Source organism: Strongyloides ratti (assembly GCF_001040885.1).
Source record: "Strongyloides ratti genome assembly S_ratti_ED321, chromosome : 2".
NCBI lineage: Eukaryota > Metazoa > Nematoda > Chromadorea > Rhabditida > Strongyloididae > Strongyloides > Strongyloides ratti.
The window spans coordinates 12,443,074-12,466,690 of NC_037308.1; the positions used below are offsets into that span (position 1 = coordinate 12,443,074).

The 23,617-nt window shown below is 21.7% G+C and overlaps 10 protein-coding genes across 10 annotated transcripts; 3 read left to right on the top strand and 7 right to left on the bottom strand.

The window, feature by feature from the left end:
• Positions 1–421: 421 nt before the first annotated feature.
• SRAE_2000397100 (Homeobox domain and Zinc finger, LIM-type domain and Homeodomain-like-containing protein) lies at positions 422–1,859 on the bottom strand (the record flags this gene model as incomplete). Its single annotated transcript, XM_024642784.1, has 2 exons — positions 422–1,588; positions 1,635–1,859. The coding sequence occupies 2 exons, from the start codon at positions 1,857–1,859 to the stop codon at positions 422–424; spliced, it is 1,392 nt and encodes a 463-aa protein (XP_024508521.1).
• A 743-nt stretch (positions 1,860–2,602) lies between these two features.
• On the top strand, positions 2,603–3,378 carry SRAE_2000397200 (P-loop containing nucleoside triphosphate hydrolase domain-containing protein; the record flags this gene model as incomplete). Its single annotated transcript, XM_024642786.1, has 2 exons — positions 2,603–2,657; positions 2,702–3,378. 2 exons carry the CDS (start codon positions 2,603–2,605, stop codon positions 3,376–3,378), a joined length of 732 nt encoding a protein of 243 aa, XP_024508522.1.
• A 130-nt stretch (positions 3,379–3,508) lies between these two features.
• Positions 3,509–4,564, bottom strand: SRAE_2000397300 (Asator; the record flags this gene model as incomplete). Its single annotated transcript, XM_024642787.1, has 1 exon — positions 3,509–4,564. One exon carries the CDS (start codon positions 4,562–4,564, stop codon positions 3,509–3,511), a length of 1,056 nt encoding a protein of 351 aa, XP_024508523.1.
• Positions 4,565–5,266: 702 nt separating this feature from the next.
• Positions 5,267–5,902, bottom strand: SRAE_2000397400 (Destabilase family and Lysozyme-like domain-containing protein; the record flags this gene model as incomplete). Its single annotated transcript, XM_024642788.1, has 4 exons — positions 5,267–5,293; positions 5,428–5,550; positions 5,600–5,775; positions 5,815–5,902. 4 exons carry the CDS (start codon positions 5,900–5,902, stop codon positions 5,267–5,269), a joined length of 414 nt encoding a protein of 137 aa, XP_024508524.1.
• A 1,126-nt stretch (positions 5,903–7,028) lies between these two features.
• On the top strand, positions 7,029–9,275 carry SRAE_2000397500 (Protein-tyrosine phosphatase, receptor/non-receptor type domain and Protein-tyrosine/Dual specificity phosphatase domain and Protein-tyrosine phosphatase, catalytic domain-containing protein; the record flags this gene model as incomplete). The annotated part of the gene is made up of 2 exons (XM_024642789.1): positions 7,029–9,146; positions 9,192–9,275. The coding sequence occupies 2 exons, from the start codon at positions 7,029–7,031 to the stop codon at positions 9,273–9,275; spliced, it is 2,202 nt and encodes a 733-aa protein (XP_024508525.1).
• A 2,144-nt stretch (positions 9,276–11,419) lies between these two features.
• Positions 11,420–12,755, top strand: SRAE_2000397600 (Hypothetical protein; the record flags this gene model as incomplete). The annotated part of the gene is made up of 2 exons (XM_024642790.1): positions 11,420–11,674; positions 11,715–12,755. 2 exons carry the CDS (start codon positions 11,420–11,422, stop codon positions 12,753–12,755), a joined length of 1,296 nt encoding a protein of 431 aa, XP_024508526.1.
• A 178-nt stretch (positions 12,756–12,933) lies between these two features.
• Positions 12,934–13,966, bottom strand: SRAE_2000397700 (Major intrinsic protein family and Aquaporin-like domain-containing protein; the record flags this gene model as incomplete). The annotated part of the gene is made up of 4 exons (XM_024642791.1): positions 12,934–13,418; positions 13,468–13,605; positions 13,698–13,818; positions 13,868–13,966. 4 exons carry the CDS (start codon positions 13,964–13,966, stop codon positions 12,934–12,936), a joined length of 843 nt encoding a protein of 280 aa, XP_024508527.1.
• A 1,258-nt stretch (positions 13,967–15,224) lies between these two features.
• Positions 15,225–18,482, bottom strand: SRAE_2000397800 (Sterol-sensing domain and Patched family-containing protein; the record flags this gene model as incomplete). Its single annotated transcript, XM_024642792.1, has 3 exons — positions 15,225–16,876; positions 16,924–18,237; positions 18,296–18,482. The coding sequence occupies 3 exons, from the start codon at positions 18,480–18,482 to the stop codon at positions 15,225–15,227; spliced, it is 3,153 nt and encodes a 1,050-aa protein (XP_024508528.1).
• A 2,493-nt stretch (positions 18,483–20,975) lies between these two features.
• On the bottom strand, positions 20,976–22,177 carry SRAE_2000397900 (Nucleotide-diphospho-sugar transferase family-containing protein; the record flags this gene model as incomplete). Its single annotated transcript, XM_024642793.1, has 2 exons — positions 20,976–21,905; positions 21,971–22,177. 2 exons carry the CDS (start codon positions 22,175–22,177, stop codon positions 20,976–20,978), a joined length of 1,137 nt encoding a protein of 378 aa, XP_024508529.1.
• A 114-nt stretch (positions 22,178–22,291) lies between these two features.
• On the bottom strand, positions 22,292–23,337 carry SRAE_2000398000 (Mitochondrial brown fat uncoupling protein family and Mitochondrial substrate/solute carrier repeat and Mitochondrial carrier domain-containing protein; the record flags this gene model as incomplete). Its single annotated transcript, XM_024642794.1, has 3 exons — positions 22,292–22,998; positions 23,038–23,193; positions 23,238–23,337. 3 exons carry the CDS (start codon positions 23,335–23,337, stop codon positions 22,292–22,294), a joined length of 963 nt encoding a protein of 320 aa, XP_024508530.1.
• Positions 23,338–23,617: the final 280 nt, after the last annotated feature.

Here is a 23,617-nt window from a genome sequence, read left to right on the forward strand (position 1 = left end):
TTAAATTCATTATTCATGTTGTCAATTATCTCTTTTTAACTTTACTTTTACATCTATTTGTATATTATTTTTTGTTATAAGATTAACTTTGTTTTCTTATATTAGTTATTATAAGATATGTCAAAAAAAACGAAATTTTTATAGTAATATAGTTGAAATTATAAAAAATGAAGAAGCAAAAGTAAAATGAATTAAACCAATTTACATCAGAAAGAGAATTGAAAATTTGAAAAAAGCTAATTATTTTCTAATGTTAATTTTTTTTTATAACTTGTTTAAATTTAGTTATATAAATTTTTTTTTGAGTTTATTTGTAGTATTTTTATTATTTTCTTACAATAACTAATTTTATAAATCATGTTAACAATGACAATATCTATATTTTATTTTTAAGTTTTTTTCTTGAAGTATAAAAATATTGCTAACAATTTTCATATTCATCTTCTTCTGATATGAATTCTGTGTTTCTACAACTTTCAAAGTCGTATACCATATCTTCACAAAAAGAATTAATATCTATGTTTAACATATTTCCTGAAGTATTACTGCTTGGACTTAATGAATTCATATCCATGAAAACATTATTATATGAGTCATCTGTTCCTATTATTTCTGAATCATCCATTGATTCTACAGTAGTATTGATATTTATTTGATTAGGTGTTCCTACAGTATTTCTATCATAATGTCTTAGGAAATTACATAGATGCTTAAGACGCCTTTCTTTACTCCTTCTATTTTGAAACCATACTTGAATTACTCTCATACTCAAACCAGTTTCTAATGAAAGTTTAGCTCTTGCATGTTTAGAAGGTTTGGGTGTTGTTAAAAAAATTTTATTAAGAACATCAAGTTGACTTTGTTTAATTGTTGTTCTTGGACCTCTTCTTTTTAATAAATTATTTGAATCATCAGAACACATTTCACCATAAGTATACATTTCAAAAGGATACTGAAGAATAGGTGGAAGAGAAGAAATAACAGAATGTGATGACATTTTTTTTGTTGTTGAGTTAGATTTTCCTGTATATTTAACAATAGATTCTTTAGATGAACCTTTTTTTAAATTTTTTTTTGAAGTATCATCTACAATTTCAAATTTAATATTATTATTATTTCCTTCGCAAGATATATGTTCTTCACAAACAATATTTATAATACTATTTGTTTTTGTATTTTGACTTTCAAAGTTTACATTAAATCCAAATTTATCTCCTTCTGCTAATGATTTGGAACAATAAAAACATTTATGACATTTTGGATGATAAAATAATACTATATTCGTTTGAATTTCATCTTTTTTTAATGTACCTTTAGAGTAATTTTTCTTCAATTCAGAAAAATAAGAATCTCCATTGTATTGTACCTTAAATACAACATCAGTCTTTGAAAGACCATCTCCACATCCATTACATTTATATGGAGAAAATTCTTTAAAATAATGATTTTTACAATAAACTTTATTATTTCTACAAAAACATGAGTAACTTGGATCTAATTTTATACAACATGTCCAACAACGAAGACAAGACTCATGAAAATATGTTACTTCAACTGTATTATCTAATGATGGTTCAGTTGATGAAATCTAGAAAATAATTAATTTAATATAAAAAAAATTATTCATAACTTACAGCAAGAAGATTTTTGTCCAAAATTTTTTTATTACATCCAGAACATGATTGTTTAGAATTATCATGATCAATCTCATTTTTTAAATTATTTAATTCACAAACTTCATTTTTTATTTGTATATTATTGTAAATTTTAATATCATCATTTCCTATTGAATCAACAACTTGAGAAATAGCTTCTAATGGTTTTCTTTCAATAAAATACTCATCAAATATATTAGCCATAATTTCTTTAAAAATATAAAACTATTAATCGACTTTAAAAAGAATAAAAATAATTTTTAAATTTTCTAAATATCTTCAAATATCCTATTTTTATATAAAAGTAAGGAGGAGTTTTGAATATATATTTATATACTATTATTTTTATCCAACTTATTATTAACATTTATTTCATATATTTATCACATATTTTTCTTTTCCATCTGTTAATACTTTTTGCAATTGTCTATTACTTTTCTACTTCTCGATAACAATGATTCATGACACGCTACCAAAAATTCATTTAAAATGTATATAAATTTGTTAAACATATTTTCTACCATATCATTTTATATGATATGTTTTGGAGAGTTAGAATACATTTAACCTATCCACAAGTTATTGTATGAATTTTTTATTATTAACAGTGTGATATGACAATGAATGATTAACCATTTATCGTCTATCATTAGGAGATAGAAAAAGATATGTGTAATGATCCATTATTGTTAATATTATAGGTGATGACAGAATTTTTAATTATTAAATCATGATGATAAGTTATTTACCAAATTAATAATTTACAATTTTATTTTAATTTATTTTATTTTATTTTTTTTTTACTTATTTCTTACGGTAATGAAATTAATTTTAACTTATTCGTTTTGGAATAATATTTAACATTTCTTTTTATAATATATACTTTTTATAACTTTTTTTTTTTTTTTTAGTTTTACCAATTTCTTTTTTTATGTTATAAAACAAAAATGTGTATACCACCTAGACGTATTACTATGAAAGAATATCAACCATTTTGTGAGGGTAAAAAAAAAAGTTTTTTAATTTAAATTATTTTTTTTTTATAGATAAATATAATATAAATCCATTTCATTACAATGACTTTCAAATGAATTATGAAATAATTAAAAACATTTATAAATTTAGAAAAACTTATATACCTTCTGCTGATACATATAAAATATATTATTCTTTAAATGAAGAAAATAAGCATGATATAAGAATTACTGGAATACATGATTTTGAAATGTTCATATCATATTTTCCATTGATATTAGATACTGTTACTAAATCAAGTTTTAGTGGAGTTAAGTCTATGAGACCAAAAATAGTTTTTCTTTGTAACACTTCTGATGATGCAATAAATATTTATACGATGATAACAAATTTTGCTAATGGTTTAAATATAAAAGTTGCCTTATCTAATCATACTCAAAAAATGAAAACTAATTTTGATAATATGAAGTTGCCTTTTATGATACTTGTAACAACAGTAAAAAATTTTGAATATCATTTAAGTAAAAATGTTTTATATCTTACTGATTGTTCATACTTTGTTATGATTAATCTTTCAACATGGAAAAAAGATTTTGCTTATCCTGTATTAGTTGCTTTAATGATAAGTAGTGGTTGGTCTCCTAAAAATCAATGTAGTGTAATAGCTACTTCTGAAGAATTTTCATATACAAGTCAAGACATTTTTAATTATTTTTCTTATAAAAATTATTATGATATTAATATCTAAATGATAAATTAATTGTTTTATTGTATTTATTTAATAAAAAAATTATTTTATTACTTTCTTTAATATTGTATATAATTTGTATCAATATTATATATTACTAAATATTTATATTTATTAAAATTTTTTTTTCTTAAAATCCAAGTTCATCTTTTTCAAAAGCTTCCTGACTAAAATGTTTATCAAAAAATTTATTTATAGTATCTGTAGTAATTATTTTATTTGATGATGAATTTGGTGGTAAATTTCCATTACCCTCAATGTTTGGCATGAATTTTAAATTAAATTCATCAACATGTTCTTCCCATTCATATGGATCTGAAAATTTAAAACCATTCTTAGTCATTTCTTTTTTAAGTATACCAGAAAGATATCCATAATCTGGAGCTTCATGATATTTTAACTTTTTTGCGTACTTAATTAAGTCACTATATATTGGACAAAATTCAAACAATAATTCATCTGAATATTCTTTTTTCATTTTTAGTACTTCTTCTGTTTTATCACAATAATGCCATGGAAGTATTTTATGAATGTCAGCACAAATGTAAAATAATGAAATTAAATCATCATTTCTTCCTTGTTCAAATTTTTCCATTGTTGCTACACTACAATATTTTATGGTTCCTCGAAATAAACATTTTTCTCTTGGTTTTCTTAACCTTAATTTATCATTTTCAATAATTGTAAAATCTCTAGATAAACCAAAGTCAATTATATGAATAATTTTTTTTTCTATGCCTTTTCTTCCAACTGTCATATTAGCTGGTTTTAAGTCTCTATGAACAATTCCAATTTGATGAATTTGTTTAAGAGCAAATAACATTTGAATAGAAATTCTTACAATAGTTGATAAAGAAAAATCAAATTTTTTTGAACGCATAAAAGTATACAAAGAAACTCCAAGAAGAGATACAACCATATAACAATATGTATCAGTTTTTCCACATGATAACAATTGTGCTACATGTTTCTTTCCACTAAGTCTTTTTAATACTTGTACTTCTAATTTTAACCCATTTCCATAATTACTTATTAATTCAGCTTTTAATGCAGCATATTTTTTTGTAGAAATTTCACTACAAGTATAAACAGCTCCACAACTACCTTCACCAATTTTTTTTAAAATTTTAAATCTTCCAATAACTGTTCCAATTGATAAATTAGCTGGACCATCATTTGCTGACATAATAAAATTATGAAATTTTTTTTATTAATATTATTACATAAATTTTAATAAGATATTTTTGAATATTACAATTTGTGTTTTATTTTTTTCTTTGCAAATTTAAAGTGAAAAAAATATAATTAAATGAATAATTTTGTTTAATTTGAAAAATTTTAAATAATTTAAAAATCAAAATTTAAATTTTTAACCAATTTTAATTCGAAATATTAGTTTAGATAAAATTGGATAATAATTCATAAATTTATGGATAAATAATTTCTATTTTTAGTTTTTTTTAGGTAAAAAACAATTTCTTCAAAACTTATTTATATATTAATTAAAAAAATATTTTTATTTTTAAAAATTTTCTTAAATTACAAGTGTTATTTAAGTAATTTAACAATATTAGTATTTGAAATTCTTTATCATAAATATTTTTTCCACTTTTCTAATACTAAAATTTTTATGATAACTCATAATAAAATTTTAATTGAAAAAAATATTAATACTTTTTAACAAAAAGTTTTTATGTTTCAGCGTCATTAATTAAGAAGTATTTAAAAATTAAAAGAGTTATATATGTTTGTTTTTACTATATATATAGTTTGTACTTTTCAAAGAAAAAAAAACATTAAAAGAAAAATATAATACAGAAAAATTTTATTTGATAAGTAAATGTAAAATATCTAATTAATATTTTTTATATTAATTTTTTATATAAATTTATGAACATCCACAGCAGCTACGAACCTAAAAAAAAATTATTAAAATATAATTATAAAACTTTAATTAATTATATTAGTTATTGTATTTTTTGATAAAAAAATAAATAATTTATATACTAGTAAAAAAAAAGTTTTTTTTTATAAATATTTTATACATACCTTGTTCCAATATCCTTCAGTGTTAGAATTTCTACATCCACCTGGTCCTCCATTGTGAAGTCTGGCGCTTTTTTGACAAGTTCCTTTTCCTGGGCATTCAAATGAGTATCTCTTAATGTAGTTCTAAAAAATTAATTATAATATTATTTGAATAAATTATTTTTTAACATACTTCAACACATGTTGTGGCACATGAATAGTCATTAGCACATCTTTTCCAAGCAGTTTCAAGTGATTCACCAGATCTTCTACCTGGTTCACCACAATCTTCATAGTATGGAATTTTAATTTGGTAATAACCACATGAAAGTGAACCAACATCCATTTCACAACCAATTGGTTTACATCCTAAATTTATGATTTTTTAAAAAAATCTATATTATCTACCTGATTCAACTTGGCAGATACAATGTAAGCAAGTATTAGCAAGAGTAGTTCCTAATAATGCAGCAAGAATTAAAAGTTTAGCAAACATAATTATTAATTGAAATTTATTGATACATTTTATTTACTTATAAATAATTCAAGCCGGAAAAAACTATCAAAATAGTGTCTTATCAATTAGTTAATTAAATGTGATACGGATGTTCATAGTTATGCAAAAATGATAAGAAATTTAAATTCTTCCTTTTCCATAAGTAATATTGTATATTTATTTGTTTTATCAATTATTGATAATACTCAATGATCAAGAAAGGTTTTAAAAGAATGATAAACATTACTTTTTTCTTTTAACTTTTATTTTTTATCAATAATTTTATTTAAACAACTTTACAAGGCAAAAAAAATTAATAAAATTTGAAACTTTTAAAAATTTATAAAAATTTAATAAATTCATTCTTATTACTATATAGTTTGAAAATTTTTTGATGAGCGAAAAATTACATAAGCTATTTATAAACTTTTGCATATATTTATACAAAGTAATTAAATTAAAATGTTTACTGGCTACTATTTAAAAAGTTATTACTTTTAAAGATCAATTAAGTTATTTTATTTCATTTATAAATAAAGATATGGTTTTTTACACTATTAAAATTCTGTTAAAATAATTTAATCAATCATCTTATTTTGTTCAAGTTATCATTCCAAATTATTGTCCTTGATAATTAACAAAAATTTTGAATGGTACATTAAAATTTATCTTATTAACATTTTATAATAATCATACTTTATTTAAAAATATTTTTACACCAATGTTAGTAAAAAGTAACATTATTTCAAATTTTTTATATAAATATCTTATGGTTTTTTTATTTATAATAATTTAAATTATTTTTGTAAAAATACTTTTAATGGTTTTTTTTTCAAAAACTATAAAGAATTAAATACTTAAAACTTTTCTTCCAAAAAAAAGCATATTATTTTAAAATAAAAGGAAACAATTAAAACTATAGAATATTTCTTATTATAACAATATATATTTGAAGAAAATATTTTCAATTTTTGTTATAAAATATGAATAATAATTATTTTGAATTTTAGTTAAAATAACGATATGTTGATATTAATATTTTTGTAGAAAAATTAGTTTTAAAAAAAAAGCTTTATTTTTCATTAATTTAGTTTTTATTAGTGAAATAAAATTAATCTTTTAAAAAATGATAAGCAAGAATAAAAATGTAGGTAATAATAATACTAATGTCCCACAAAAAGCAGATGATTTTTATGAAAATCTGGTGACTAAAACTAATGTTAATCCAGCTGAAGGAGCACCACCACCGCCTTTGCCAGTTGGAGGTGAAAACCTTACAGATTATTTTACACCAAGAAAAACATCGGGAGGATCACAAAAGAATGGGAGAACTCAAACACCACAAGCAGCACAAACACTACAATTTGGACAACCTTTACAACATGGAAAAACGATGCAAGGTGGAAAAACACTACCAGCACCACAAACAATACAATTTGGGGCAGCTCTAACACAAGAAAAACCCATGTTTAGCGGAATACCTGAAAAAACTAGACCGAATCAACCTGCACCAACAATACATTTTGGGGCACCTGTAACACATGGAAAAACGATGCAAAGTGGGAAAACACTACCAGCACCAGAAACAATACAATTTGGGGCCCCTCTAACACATGGAAAAACTATGTTAAGCGGAATACCTGAAAAAACTAGACCGAATCAACATGCACCAACAATACATTTTGGGGCACCTGTAACACATGGAAAAACGATGCAAAGTGGAAAAACACTACCAGCACCAGAAACAATACAATTTGGGCCACCTCTAACACATGGAAAAACTATGTTAAGTGGAATACCTGAAAAAACTAGACCAAATCAACATGCACCAACAATACATTTTGGGGCACCTCTAGCACATGGAAAAACCCAACATGGACAAACTCAACATGGACAGACCCAACATGGACAGACCCAACATGGACAGACCCAACATGGGCAAACTCAACATGGACAAACCCAACATGGACAGACCCAACATGGACAAACCCAACATGAACAAACTCAACATGGGCAAACTCAACATGGACAAACCCAACATGGACAAACTCAACATGGACAGACGCAACATGGAAAAACGATACATTTAGAATCTGGTTTCCAAACTCTTAAATTTTCAAAGCATCAAAGTCATAATACAGAAGTTCCATGTAGTAAAAGTGCTTCTGCAACTACAACAAACGGTATTAGTACTAGTAATGTTACAACTAAATTTTCAAGTAATAGAACTAAGAAAGAATCTACTAAAAGAGAAAAAGATAAAGATAAAGGTAAAGAAAAGGGTAATGAAAAAGAAAATGGAGATAAACCACAAGGTGAAAATAATAATGATCCAGTAGAAGAATCCTTACAACTAAATGTTCCTTGTGAAGGAGTTGTTGATTTTTTTGTAATACATCATAAATTAGACAAAAGAAATCTTTACGGTGATTTTACTTCTATTCTTGATTATACAAGACTTGTTTTTAACTTTATGAGTAATCCAACTAAAAATCGTTTTAATAATGTTTTATGTTTTAATGAAGGTGCTGTTAATTTAAAAGTTAATAATCCTGAAGAAGGAGAATATATTCATGCTAGTCGTTTTGTTACCATGGAAGGAGGATATATTATGACACAAGCTCCATTACCAAATACATTAGAAGATTTCTGGAGAGTGGTATGGCAAGAAAATGTAACAGTTATCGTTAGTTTTGTTGATTTTTTAAATCTTGATGAATGTACTGAGTATTTTAATTTAAAAAAAGGAAAAAAAAAACAATTTGGTAATTTTTCAATTAAAACATTTGAAATTGAAAATCTTTCTGGTTATAATGGGTTTTTTTTAAAAGTTAGTTGTAAAGGTGAAAATGGAGTAAGAGAGGTATCTGTAATTCAATGGTTAGATTGGCCTGTTGATAACTTAGTAGATATAGAAGGTTTGGTAAATCTTATGCAAATTGTTTGGAATCTTGAAAAAGGTGGAAAAGAAGTTAAATGTAGTTCTCCATCCATGACATTAGTTCATGGAACTAGTGGAACAAGAAGAACAGGAACATTTGTTGTTTTAAGTTTAATCTGTAAACAGTTATTTTTAAAAAATAAATGTAACTTAATTTCAACTGCTTTGTTGGTAAGAAAATATCGTCACAATGTTTTAAGAGATAAAAATATGTTTATCATTCTTCTACTTTCAATGATAAAATTTTCAGTAAATATGAAATTATTAAGAAAAGATCACAAATATATTGATAAAGTTGAACATGTATGTTTTTAGATTATTATTTTTTTTAAATTTAAGTTTTTATAGATTATAAAATCTGCATTTAATAATGTCCCACCAGTTGGAAAAAAAATCAAATCACGACAGGAGAAGTCTCACAAAAATAAATAACTTAATTCTTAAATTTATAAATAAAATAATATTACATAATTCTGAATTTTCCAAATTCTATTTAAAAGTTTTAGTATAACTCTATAAAGTAATAAAATAATTAAATTGCAATTTAAATTATTTATCACTACTTTCCTTAATAAAATTATTACATTTTACAGTAAATTTGTTTAATTATTTATATTTAATTTTCATATGATAGATGTTAATCTTTATATAATGTGATTAGTAAAAAACACTACAATCTATTTTTATAATCATTTAATTAATGTCTATAATACAAAAATATTTTTTAATTTTCTTTATTTTTAGAAGATTCAAATTAAATAATTATTAAACTAATTTATATTTTGTGTTTTTTACTAATCATTACATATACTACAAAACAAAAAAAAATTTAATTAAATATTTTTACAATTATATTAATTAAACAAATAAAATATATTTTTAAAAAAAATAATACAAAAATATAGTTAATAGTTTAATAATATCTATTTTAATGTATTATATTAAAAATATAAAAAAAAAGTTTATTTTTTCTAACAACAAATTTTGTAAGTTTTAATATTTTTTAAAAAATATACATAATTTTTATGATTAAAAAAAAGACAACTTAAATAATATTAAACTTTATTATTTTAGATTTTGATGTGTTAATTTATTTGAATAATTTAACAGCTAAGTGGAACTTCATCTAATTTCTTTTTAGTAATTTATTTCAATTCGTGAATAATAATTTTGGTTGTTTTTTATAACTGTTCTATTTATCTCAATAATCAAAAAACAATTTTTTTTTTGATGTAAAAAAAATTCTTTACTTTTAAGGACAAGTTAATTGATATATTTTTTTATATCATTATAAATGTAATATTAAAAAGAACCACTTGATTAAATCTTATTTCTTTGACATAAATATTAATAGTATTTAATTTAACTCCTATTAAAATATTGTTACTCTTTTATTTTTATAAAATAAATTTTAAATTAAACTTTTTTTTTTATAAAAAGTGATTTTTTAATAAATATATGTAAATATTTTTTAAAGAAAAGAATTACTCAAATAATATATTTTAAAAAGAATAAAATGAAACTACATTTAATACCATATAACTCTTGTCAAACTTATGCTTAAATATAAATATTATGACTATATATTACAAGATATTAACAAATTAAAATGTATTCTTAAGTTAAAAATATAATACTTTTTTTTTCCAAATATAACAATATCATAATTTTTATTTTATTTATAGAAATTATATCTATTTAATGTTGTACATTAACATTTATAATGTAAAATTATATAAAACATGAAACTATTTAATTTTGGTAAATTTTTTATAAAAATAATTTATATTGGAGAAAATTAAATTTATGTAAATAACTTGATACATAATTTTAGCTTGAAAAAGTTTTTTTTAAAGTATTATGTGATATTGAATGATTGATTTTATTATCAAAATTTGAAATAAAATTATAATTTTTAAAAATTCTTAAACATCAATGAGTTAAATTTTTACATTAGTAAAATTATATTATTTTACAAATTTGAACGGATAGAATTTTTGAAAAAAATAAAAGACAAAAGTTATTGGTTCTTCTTTTCTTTTATCAAGGGAGAAATGAGTTTGGTAGTAGTTGTATAATAAAAGACTAAATGAGAGGAAAATATAACTTTGTTATTTTTACATTGCTACTATTACTCATTCATATATATATAAAATTAATGCATGCTAAATTTATATTTGTAGAAAATTTTTAAAGAATATTTTAATTTTATACTATTTTTAATTTTTATATATATATGTGTATATATATATATTTCTATAGAAAAATAATTAATGATTTTTATTGTGTAACAAACTTATGGATGAAGTATTTTATTAAAATAATTATCCAAAGTAGTGGTAAATTATAATTTATTATATGTATAAAGACACTGATAAAAATTATTGATTATTTTATTTAACACTTTTGTTTACTAGTATATCATTAAGTGTTAATATCCTAACAATAAAATTTTCGAAAGTTAACTAAATATCTTTATATAAACAATTTTATTATACATTCAAATATTTATCATTTTTATTTTAGGTGTTTATGCACATACAACAAAAAATTCATACTTTCTTTTAAATAAGAAAATGGGTTGGTATTGTTTTCGATTTTGGTTAATCTATCGGTTTGCCTTAGCAATCCTAGCCCATTTAAATTTTGGCTTTTCTTTAGAATTAGATTGTGTCTATTTTTGTTTATGGAAAGCATATGATTTACTATGGTTTTGGATGCATTTTTTGATTTGTATATGTGTACCAGCCTTAAGACCAGAAAATTACTTATTAGTTGTTATCAACTTAATTTTAAAAAAATGTACAACATATAAAGATAAAACTTTTAGGGTTTGTTTTTAACAATAAATTAAATATATAATTTAATTAGTTTATTTATAATGATTTATATAATTGGAAAAAATCAAAAGTAGAATTGGATTTAGAAAGAATATTAACATTAGAAGAAAATAAAAGAAAAAATAAAGAATATGAAGTTGATAGTGATGAAGAGGATGATACAACAATTCCAATTAATGGTAAAGAATTACCTGTAAAAAGATTATATCCAGACTTACCAGAAATTGTTGATAAAACAAAAACTGATGGTGATTTAAGTGATAAAGAAACAGATAGTAGTGATGATTTTGATAGAGAAATGGATGATGATTTAGATGAAAGAATGCATGAACATAATCATGATTCTTTTAAAGATCAATCACGACCAATGTTATTAAAAAAAACAAAAGAAATTAATTCAAAAAAAGATGATAAAGATACAAAATTTGGAAATATTATGGGAAAAATACCTTTAAAAAAAATTAATCCTTTAAAGTTTGTAAAAAAAGATGATAGCCTTAAATCACCAGTAAGTATAGAAGAAAAGAGAGAACAAGAAGAGGCTAAAGCACGATTAAAAAAAGAAAAAGAGGAAAGAAAAGCTTTGATAAATGAAATTAAGGCAAAAAGAAAGGCTGAACTTCAAGTACTTGCTAAGAAAGAAAGAGATAGAAGAAATATTGCAAATATTATTGAACATAGTCTTAATGCTTGGAGAATGATGGCATCATTTGCTATTCTTGTTGGAAATAGTAGAAAAACATTTTTACCTAATGAAATATTAAATCCAGGACAATTTGTTAAAGAACATGATCCTGAATTTTTAATGTTCTTTTCAGCAACACTTTTTCTTGAAATCTTTCTTTTCTGGATTCGCATATTTTGGACACATATACAACATTGGAAATTATGTTGTAGAATAGGCTTATGTAAACATTTATTATGGCTTAGTTTTGTAGTTATTGTAGGAGTAATTACAATGTATATTCCTATGCATTTTGTTCATGAAGATTTAGATGTTACATGGTGCAAGTTAAAAAATGATTCTGATTATAAATGGATTCAAGATGTAGTAGAGTATGAATTTTTTTAAAAAATCATGTGTATATCACCTTTTACTTAACAAAAATTAATGGTTATTTATTAAAATATAATAATACTTTTGCTTAAAAAATATAAAAGATAAAATTATGTATAAATCATTTTAACAAGTAATAAAAAGTTTCTTATTTTTTTTTTCGTTATTTTTATAATTTCTTAAAATATTATTTTTATGGAAGTATTGATTTTGGATTAGTAATTTCTAAAACTTCACTTAATCCATGAAGACCAACAAAAAGTTTATATATCCATGCTCCAATTAATGCTCCAATAAATGGTCCAACAATAGGTATCCAAAAATAATAATTACCATATGAGAAAACTTTACTTCCATAACCAACAATCCATGTAAAGAATCTTGGTCCAAAATCACGAGCTGGATTAATAGCAAATCCACCATTTGTTCCATAAGTTAAAGCAATCATAGCCATAATTCCTCCTGCTAATGCTGGAACAACTCCTTGATGAATATGATGTCTACGATCAGTTATTAAACAAATACAACCTGACAAGATAGCTGTTCCAATAAGTTGATCAAAAAATGAACCAAATGCAGTCATATGTGGTGCTGGAAATGTTGTAAATAGTCCCGCTACTTGAATATCACCAGCATAAGTATTATTTCCAAACATTCTACTAATTTTTTGTATATCATCTAAATAATTATTTTTATAGATAATTATTTTATACTTTTAAAAACAAACCATATTTACTAGTATATGTTATTAATGTTCCCATAAAAGCTCCAACTAATTGAGATAAAATGTAGTGTGGTAATTTGGCAAAAGAAAGATTACCAAGAATAGCTTGGGCAACAGAAATTGCAGGATTAATGTGAGCACCTTAAAATATATTATTTATGGTAAAATAAACAATTTATATCAAAAAAATATTTTTTTTTCAATTTAACATTTAGATAACTTTTATAACTAACCTGAAACAGCTGAAGCTAGGTATACAGAAAAAGCAAATCCTATACCCCATGCTATTGGAATAACTACCATGTTACTTCCACCAGTTGAAGCAAATTGAACATTTGCCGCTGTTCCAATCATCTAAAAAAAAAAATTTTTTTTTTTATCAAATTTGTTAAATAAAACATACCACAAAAAATAATGTTGCAATAAATTCTGCCAATATTTCTCTTACTGTTACTTGATCAGTATGAAGTTTATCAGCAATAGTTGATTGAATTGATGTCATTGTTAAATTATATATAAATATTTAATCAACTTTCTAAAGTATACTGTAAAAAATTTATTAAAAGTACATCAAAATAATTTTCTATTATTTTTAAAATAAAGAAAATAATGTTTGTTTTCCTTATTATAAAAATATGTGTTTTTTTTATATTATAATAAATAATATTAAAGTAAATTTTTAGTATGTGCAACTTAAATAAATTTGAATAGATATTTGGTAAATAATGAAATCAAAATTATTCCATATAAAAATAAAATGAGGAGAATGGCAAATAAAATTTTTGATTTATAGACCTTTTATATTTACATTATAACTTTATATAGGAAAAAATTACATAAAACAAGTTTCTCTTTTTCATTTTAAATTTTTACAATATGCATACCTAAATTATATCAAGGCGTGTCTTTTACTAAAAATAATATGTATACTTTTAAAATAGAAATTTTGGCAATAGTAGTAAATATATATAAAAAATATAGTTTGTCTATGTTAAATGATTATCAATGGTAACAATGGTTAATTGCTGGAACAGTTTATAAAGTGACAAGCAAATTTTCCGTAAAAAGTATGAATATATATATATATATATATTATAAAATAAAAGATTGTTATTCTCAAGAATGAAAATTAAAATTTATACAATATAAATACATAAATAATGCAACATCTATATAATAACTTTTTACTATTTGTAAGCTGATTTTAATAAAATAACTATTTAAAATATAAAGAATGGTATAAATTATCATTATTTTTACTAATCGGAATCGTTGAATATTTACAAGATTATTTATGAAAATAACATTATATCATTAGTTAAATTTACCATATAAATATATACAAATTATAATGACAATTTTATAGAATGATTAAAAAAAAAATTTATGAGCAAAATTAAATAATTTTTTTTTCCTTTGTATTATTAACTATTACGATTAATAATTTACAGAGTATGTACTTTATAAAAGTATTTAAAAATCTTTATGTAATAATATTTACGCTTTTTTTTTGTTTTTCATTTATCAAAAAACATAATCATAATAAAAATGGAGTACATTTTTTAAAATTTAAAAAATAAAAAATAATTTGCCTAAAAAAAAATATTTTATTCGAGACTAAAAAAAATAATATTTTAGGATAGATATTAAATACAATAAAATTAAACTTTAAAGCTAAAAAAAAATTATGATACCCAAAAATATTTCATAATTTTTAATATTAACAAAATATTTTATAAATATTAATTTAGTAAATACTGTCATTTTTCATTTCTTAAATCATTTCCTAAACCATCTTTTGTTTCACATGAAATTGTATCATTATTATTTTTTGTATTTCCACCCATATATCTGCAAGACCTTGTACTCGAAGATGACAAAAATGTATGATAAATATTTGTATTATTAATAAATTCTGGAAGAGCTGTTAAAATAGTAGGAAGAATTACTAATCCATGTATAAAACCTAATGTTACAACAAGAAAAATAGTTTTTACAAAAACTAATGGTGAGTAACTATTTAAAAATAATAATGGTAAAATACACATTATTGTACTTAAACCAGCTTGTATCATTGGCCAGGCTACCGCTGTTAATGTATGCTCTAATCTTTCCTGAACACTATTAAGTGAAACTTTAACTATTTTACCATTTTGAATATCTCTTTTACTAGTTACTTGAAAATGATAACTAACATGTGCTGTAAAATCAACACTCATTCCAATAGACATTAAGACAGCTGCCATTACAACAGGATCAAGATCACAACCCCAATAATTTAAAAAACCAAAAACTCCTGTTGATATTGAGACAATTGCTAAACTAGCTGTTATTACAGATAATGTTGGAATAAAAATAGCACAAACAATTGTCATAACTGATAAAGTAAGTATTCCTGTTGAAATAGCTACAGATTTTAATGATAACATTTGATCAACAAACATTCCATTAGCTTCCCAAACAGTAATATTTAAATCTGAATATGATTCAGCAATTTTTCTCCATACCTGTTGAATTTTAATTCTTTGATCCCATGTAGAAACATTTTCATATGAAACTGTAAACCAAAATTTAACAACAACATTTTGATTTATCATTTCTTTTTTAGTTTCATTTCCCTTTTTTATACTCCAATCAAGAACATTTTCTTTTCTAAGTTTTACAAATGTTCTCCAATGTTTATATAATGGATCTTCTAAAAATCCATCAATATAACTCCAATCAATACCAGTTTCACTTGTTGTTGTCCTTTTTTTATCCTCAAAATCAAAATTTAATAATTTTACAAATTTTTCATATGCTGAAGTTGTATTCCAAGCTTTCTTATAATCTCTTAACCATATCATACTAGCATATGATCCTTTACATTCTTTAAGATTTTCAAATTCATTAACTAATTGATCAAATCTTTCCATTTCTTTTTTACTTGTTATATCAATTGGATTATTAACAATAATAGTTGCTGGATGATAAAATTTCCAAATAATATTTTCTAATTGTGCATTTGTAACTTGAAGAGGTGAATCTGATGGTAATATTTTTCCTGCATCTAATTTTGTTTTAATATTAATTGAACCAATTATAACAAAATAAAGATAAATTATTACTATTACTGAAAGAAATAAAAACCATATTGGATTTCTAACTAAATTACAATAATGATGTAACCATCGATGTTGAAGTTTATCTACATATACTCTCCAAGAACTTTCATTTTTTGGTATTTTATTATTATTTTTACATGAACTTGTTAATGTTATAGATGATGATGAAGATAATGGTGATACAATTTTTGAAAATACATCTTTTTCAAATGTTGATGCTATTGTTAATATTGGTCCAAATAATATTAATTCATAAATATAACCAAGTGCCATTGCTATTGAAGTTGCAATACAAAACATTCGTATTTCTAAAAATAATAAAATTATAATAATTTTGTAAAAAAAAAAAAATTACCTGGTGTTGGAGTTGTAGCACCAATAAGAAAACTAATAAAATTTGTCAAACTTGTAATTGTTATACTTGGACCAACCTCTTCATATACAACACTCATTCTATCAATTTTATTAAATCCTTGATTTCCAAGTCTTTGAAATGAATGAATCATTAAAAAGGCATCATCAACACCAATTCCCATTACAAGAAATGGCATAACTAACATAAAACTATTAGTTCTCATTCCAAAAGCACTTATCATTCCATAAGTACTTGTAATAGCAAGAATTGGACACATAATAGAACCTAATGCTACTATTATTTTTCCAACATCAATAGAATTATAATAAATTGCTCCAATACCTACATTAGAAGCAACAAAAATTATCATAAAAAGGAAACCAGCAGCAAAATATGGAGTTATTTTTTTACCATCTCTCATCATTTCATCATCTAATATCTCAGTTCCAGCAACATTTATATTTATAATAGAACTATAATTTTTATTTTCTTGAGTAAATTTAAAAATTTCTTTTTCCCATTGATATAAAATTTTTTCCTGAAATTCACTTTTAGCTTCACCACGAAAGACAAGAAATATAACTGAAATTGATTTCATATTTGTAATTGATTGTATCCTATTATATCCATTAAATGATTCATTAGAATTATAAAAAATAGATTTATTAACATAAATATTTTTTGATGATGGATATTCTTTTTTAACAACTCCAAAAAATGTTCTTTCCAAATGAATTTCATATTCATCAATTGTTATTATTGGATAAGTTAATGTAACTTCTTCAGGTAATGGTTTATTATTTTCAATAGCTTTTATACTTCTATTTAAACCATCAGCAAACATCTCTAATGCCATATTTGCATAACAAAAAGGTTCACAAAATTCTAAATATGAATAACTTTTATTTGTATTTTTTTCATTTTTATTTTTAAAATATGGAATTATTTTAAATGTATTTTGCATGAAATTTAATATTCTTCTTGCTTCAAAAATATATTCTTCCCTTAACATAGAATTATTGTCTTTTGATGTTAATGTACATACAGTCATAATTGGATCACTAGATGAATTCCAAAATTCTCTAAATACATCTGTTTCATATCTACTAGGACTATTTGTAGGTGTATACCCATCCCGAATTCTATCCCGTAAATTCATTTTACATAAACCAATACTCCAAAGTGAAATTATTGCTGAGATTACAATAAAATGGTATGATTTTTTAGCAACTGTATTACCAAATAAACGAAACATTCCTTTTAATGTTAAATATGATGTGAATGATTTTTGTTTAGTTTCATCTTCTAAAAAAGCTAAAAAAAAAATTTATTTAAATTTTTTTAAAGTTAATTTTAACAAAAAATGACATACATGAATTTGACGTTTTTATGACTTTTCCACTATTCACAGTATTAAGGGGTAATTTTTCATCATTCAAATTGACACATTTATTAATATTTTTATCACTATTCATGGATATATCTTCTTTAAAATTTGTTAACCTATCAGTCATACAATCTTCAGCCTTCCTACATGTTATAAATTCTTCATCTTCCATTTTTTATTTTAAAAAAAAAATATAATCTTCAAACATGTAATAATTATGAGAAACAAGTATAAAAAAAACTATTTGTAGTTAGAAAATATTTTTAAAAGAAATATAAAATATTATTATAAAGATATTTTGTAAATATTAAAAAATTCTTCCTGAATAAATAAAGAGTTATTAAAAAAAAATTTTATTATAAGTAATTTTTATAAAATTAATTTAACATATTTTTAATAAACAAAATATTGAAAATATAATTATTAGTGGAAAAAAAAAGAAGAAGAAAAATTTAGGTGAATAATGATAAAAATTGAAATTGTATTAATTGTCTTCCATATTATATATATATATTTTTTAATAATAATAAAATTATATAAAATTAATTATTAAAATCTTTTTTACTATAATATCATTATAATGAAATTTAAAAATAAAATACAACTAAAAGAATAGAATTTTATAATGATAGATATTCTTTTGTAGATTGATGACATCTTGTAAGAAGAATAAAAATTAAAAAATTATTTCTATATAATTTTTAAATTATTTATTATCAATAGAAGAAGATCTAGTTAATAAATAATAGTGACAGTCAAAAAGATTCTCCTATGCTTTAAAAATAATATTACATTAAAATTTTAGATAACAAATCTTCAATAACTTCCAATATTGAAAGTGTTAATTTTTAATATAGTCTAAATAAATAAAGAAAGAAAATAAATTTGAAGAAAGAAGTATGATAAAATTTAACATTTTTAAAAACTAAAAATTTAACATATAACTTAGAGAACTCTGCAAAATTGGTGAGAATCTATATATATATATATGTATCTTTTTTTTTATTAAAAAAAAATAAAAAAAAAATTTTAGAAAATACAAATTATAATAATATTTAATACTACAAATTTAGAAAAATTAATTTAAATATTATATTTAAACCTTTAAATATTAATTCTATAACTTATATTTGTTAATTAAGAGTATTCTTAGAATCTATTTAGTTCTATTAAATGATATAATAAATATTAGAAGAACTTTTAATTTTTATTTTATTACTTATACATTGGTTTATATGTTAAATAGAGATATATCTTTAATTTTAAAACATTTAACTTAACTATTCAATATGTTAAATATTGTTGTTTTGCTTAAACGATTTGGAGGTAATTAATGTAAGTATAAATTAATATTACTGAAGTAAATAATATTAAATTTATCATTAAAATAACTATTTTTAATATTTATATCAATACAACATTTATATTGAAATATTTTTGATACAAAAAAATAAATAATTTGTTATTAGTATATATGAGATATTTGAAAAAAAAAAAAAGTTTACAAAAAAATAAAAAATTTCATAGAAAGAATGAATTAATACAATATTTTTTTCCATAAATTAACATAAAAATCTTTAATTCATCTTTATTCTCACTTATTTTTAACACAACTATACTATTATATGAAAGATTTTATAAAAAGATTTTATATAAAAAAAACAATATTTTTTTATATCTAACATATAAACAATAATTTTTTTTTCCCTCAAAAACATCATCTCTAAAAGAAGATAATAAAGCTTAACTTTCTGGTGCATCTTTTTTTAATATTAACATTTTCTTGCTAACATAAAATTTATCAATACTACATATATAGCAGATATAATATCTGGTCACACTATACTTTTCTAACAATTGAGAGAAAAATATATTAAATGTATGTCATGCTTATAAATAATAACGTTCTCTTTGTATATAAAATAGTAAGAACACAAGTTGAAAGGATATTTAAGTATAGATAAATATTAAATAATATTATTTATATATAACTTTTCTAAAAATGTACTATTTTGAACTTATCAATATGAATATAATATTTTAAAAATATAGTCAATATATCAATTTTATTAAAATAAAATTGAGTTAGCTATTAATAATAATAATAATAATAATATAAAAATACATTGATTCCGTATAACTTAGAAGTTTAGAATGATAAAAAGCGTCATTTAACTCACATTATTATTACGAAACCTTTAAATTAATGATTTATTTAAACAAATAATAAAAAGCATATTAAAATAAAATGTTATTAGTTATTAAATAAACACACTAATTTTTTTTTTCTTTTTAAAAAAAAATAATTTTTTCCAATAAAATATAAATAAGTTAAAAAAAGAATTTCTATTTATATTTCGTATTTTGAATATAAGGAATTATCAAATAGAATTAGTTTAATTTAAGAGTTTATTTAATAAATACTTAAATTCATTTATATATATACTAAGTCATTGGTGCGAGGAGTTCACTTGATCATTCCTATTTTATTGAGTGAAAAATAAAATTAAATAAAAAAATAATTTTACATTGATAGACACATTTACATATATGAAATTTGATATTATAATAATGATAAAAGAAGATGCACTTTTGTCAAAATAATATATAACTTTTATTTAAATAATTATAAAAAAAAAAAAATTTAAACTTATTTATTATTTTATTATATTGTAAGAATATATGAAAAATCAGGATATATCCATGATCTCATATAATATTCAACATATGGAAAAGTGTTTATTAAAAATTCAGCTATCCAACATAATGTTCTATCTAAAATATTTAATTTATTTTGTATTTTACTCTCTTTCATTATTAATTCTGTTTTTAAACTTTTTGTTGGATTTTTACTTCTTTTTTTAATACAAGAAACTTTATTACTATTGTATGTTGATAAATCAACAAATAATGCACCTATTTCTTCAAATTTTTTAAATTTTTCCTCTGCACCAGCACCACCATCATACTGAAGAAATAATGGAAGTTCTTTAACTTTTTCAATATTCAATCTCCAATTACTCATCAAAGTTGTAGGAATGAATTTACATAAAGGTTTACTTTCATCTGAAGTAAAATATTTATAACAATATTGACTCATCATATTATTATCAGTCACAAGTCTATTCTCAAGATTTTCTTTAACAAAATTAAATAATTCAAATGTTTCTTTACTACTTTTAACTTTAAAATATCCACCAGCTGTCATATTTTTTAATAATCCTTCATCACTCTCAGAATCTAGTAATATTTTATAACTATTTTCTAATTTTAAATTTTTATTATTTTCTATATTTTTAAATAAATCATCTCTCCATATTGTATCACATTGTATCATCCAAAATTCATCAGTTATTTTTGTAAGATATGCTGATAGGGAAGCTCGAAAATATTGAAAAAATTGATAAGTCCCTTCACCACGTTTAAATTTTTCTTCTAAAGGTTTTGAATAAAATCGATAAATATGTATGTTTGGAAAAGATTGTTTCAAAATATTATATGAAGTATTATCAAAAGATATTAATAATATCTTTGATTTTGTTTCATTAAATGATTCAATATTACACAAGAAATTTAATGTAATATTTAAAGCATACTAGAAAAGTAAAAAATAAACAACAATAATAATATATGTTTTTTTTTTTTATAAATATGTATTACCTTATTTAATAAAATTATTGCTGGTGTTCCAATTTCTTGAATTTTATTTTTAAAACCTGGTAATGCATTAAAATCATCAACTGTCAAATTTCTTCCATACTTATCTATAAAGTTAGTAACTTTTAAGACAACTAAAGCTCTTCTTTGTATGTCATATGCTAGCAAACATAAAATAACCCAAAATATTAATAAACGTATTGAAATCATTTTAAAACATTTATTTTATATAGATTGTTTCATCATTATATATATTATCAAAAAAAAAAGATCCTTATCTTTGACCTAATTTTTAAACATTAAATATTTATAATATAATATAACTTAATTTTTATAATATCCAAAGTTATTTTTTAGTTGTTCATAAATAAGAAACATGAATGTTGTATGGGGTGCTAAACGAATCCATGCTGGGATGAAACCATTATAAAAATTTAATGGTCCACTTTTCCATGTTTTAATAATATACTCATAAACACTACCACACTCCTTTACATGAGCATTCATCATTCTTGTTTTGATAACATCTATTGGTTGTGTTAATAATGTTCCTGTACTTGATGCTCCAAGTGAAGATATTAAATGAGTAACAAAACCATCTGAAAGATTAAATAAATATGTTGATATGATAATATATTTAAATTGATCATAAAAGGCAATTTGACCAATGGTTATAGTTATTGCTCTTAACATTGCCATTGTGGCACCATTATATAAAGTTAAAAATCCTTCATCTCTTATTATAACATAAATTGCATCAAAAGCATTTTTATAATTTCTTTTATCTTTAACACAAGCTTTTATATCATTTTGCATTCTTACATTAACTAAATCTCCAGGAGCACCTATCAAACCACTAATACCACCAGCAATTCCAGCTAAAATTATCTTATAATTAAATGGTACATCATCATCAGGATTTTGTTCATTAAAAGATAAAAATGTTGATTTAAATAATTCATAAAAGGCAAATCTTGCTGTTGAATAAGTAATTTGCCTTAATAATGATCCACTAATACCAACATAAAATCCTAAAATTCCATATAATTTAAAAATATAACCAATTATACTTAAAAAATTTTTTGCCTCTGGATCATATCTATTTTGTGTTTGAAGGTGAACTTTAACTACTTCTAATGGATGACTAATTAAAGCAGCCCCACAAGAAGCAATACCTCCAAAATACCATTTTCCATGAAGTATTTTATTTTTTACTTTTGAATTATCTATATTTTACAAAAAAATTATATAGTATATTTTAAAAAAATACCTAATGTTATATTTTTATTTTTTTCAACATTGTTTGAAAGATTACTTTTAATAATTGAAAAGAATAAGAACAGAAAAAAGTAAAAAGACCAACAATTCATCAAATCTTAATAAAAATGATATTGAGATAAATCAATTTGCATTATCAATAATAAATATATCTACTTTATTTTATAAACATTATATTTTTAAAAACTTATCCCAATATAAAAATATATTTTTTTCTTTAAAATAAAATATTTATCTTACACTTTCATAAATTTGTAATATACTTGGAAACAAATTTTATATGTGTTTTTGTTATTAAATAAAAAAAACCAAATAATATTATAAGCATTACTTTACATTTCTTATATTTATATAAATTATAATTATAACATT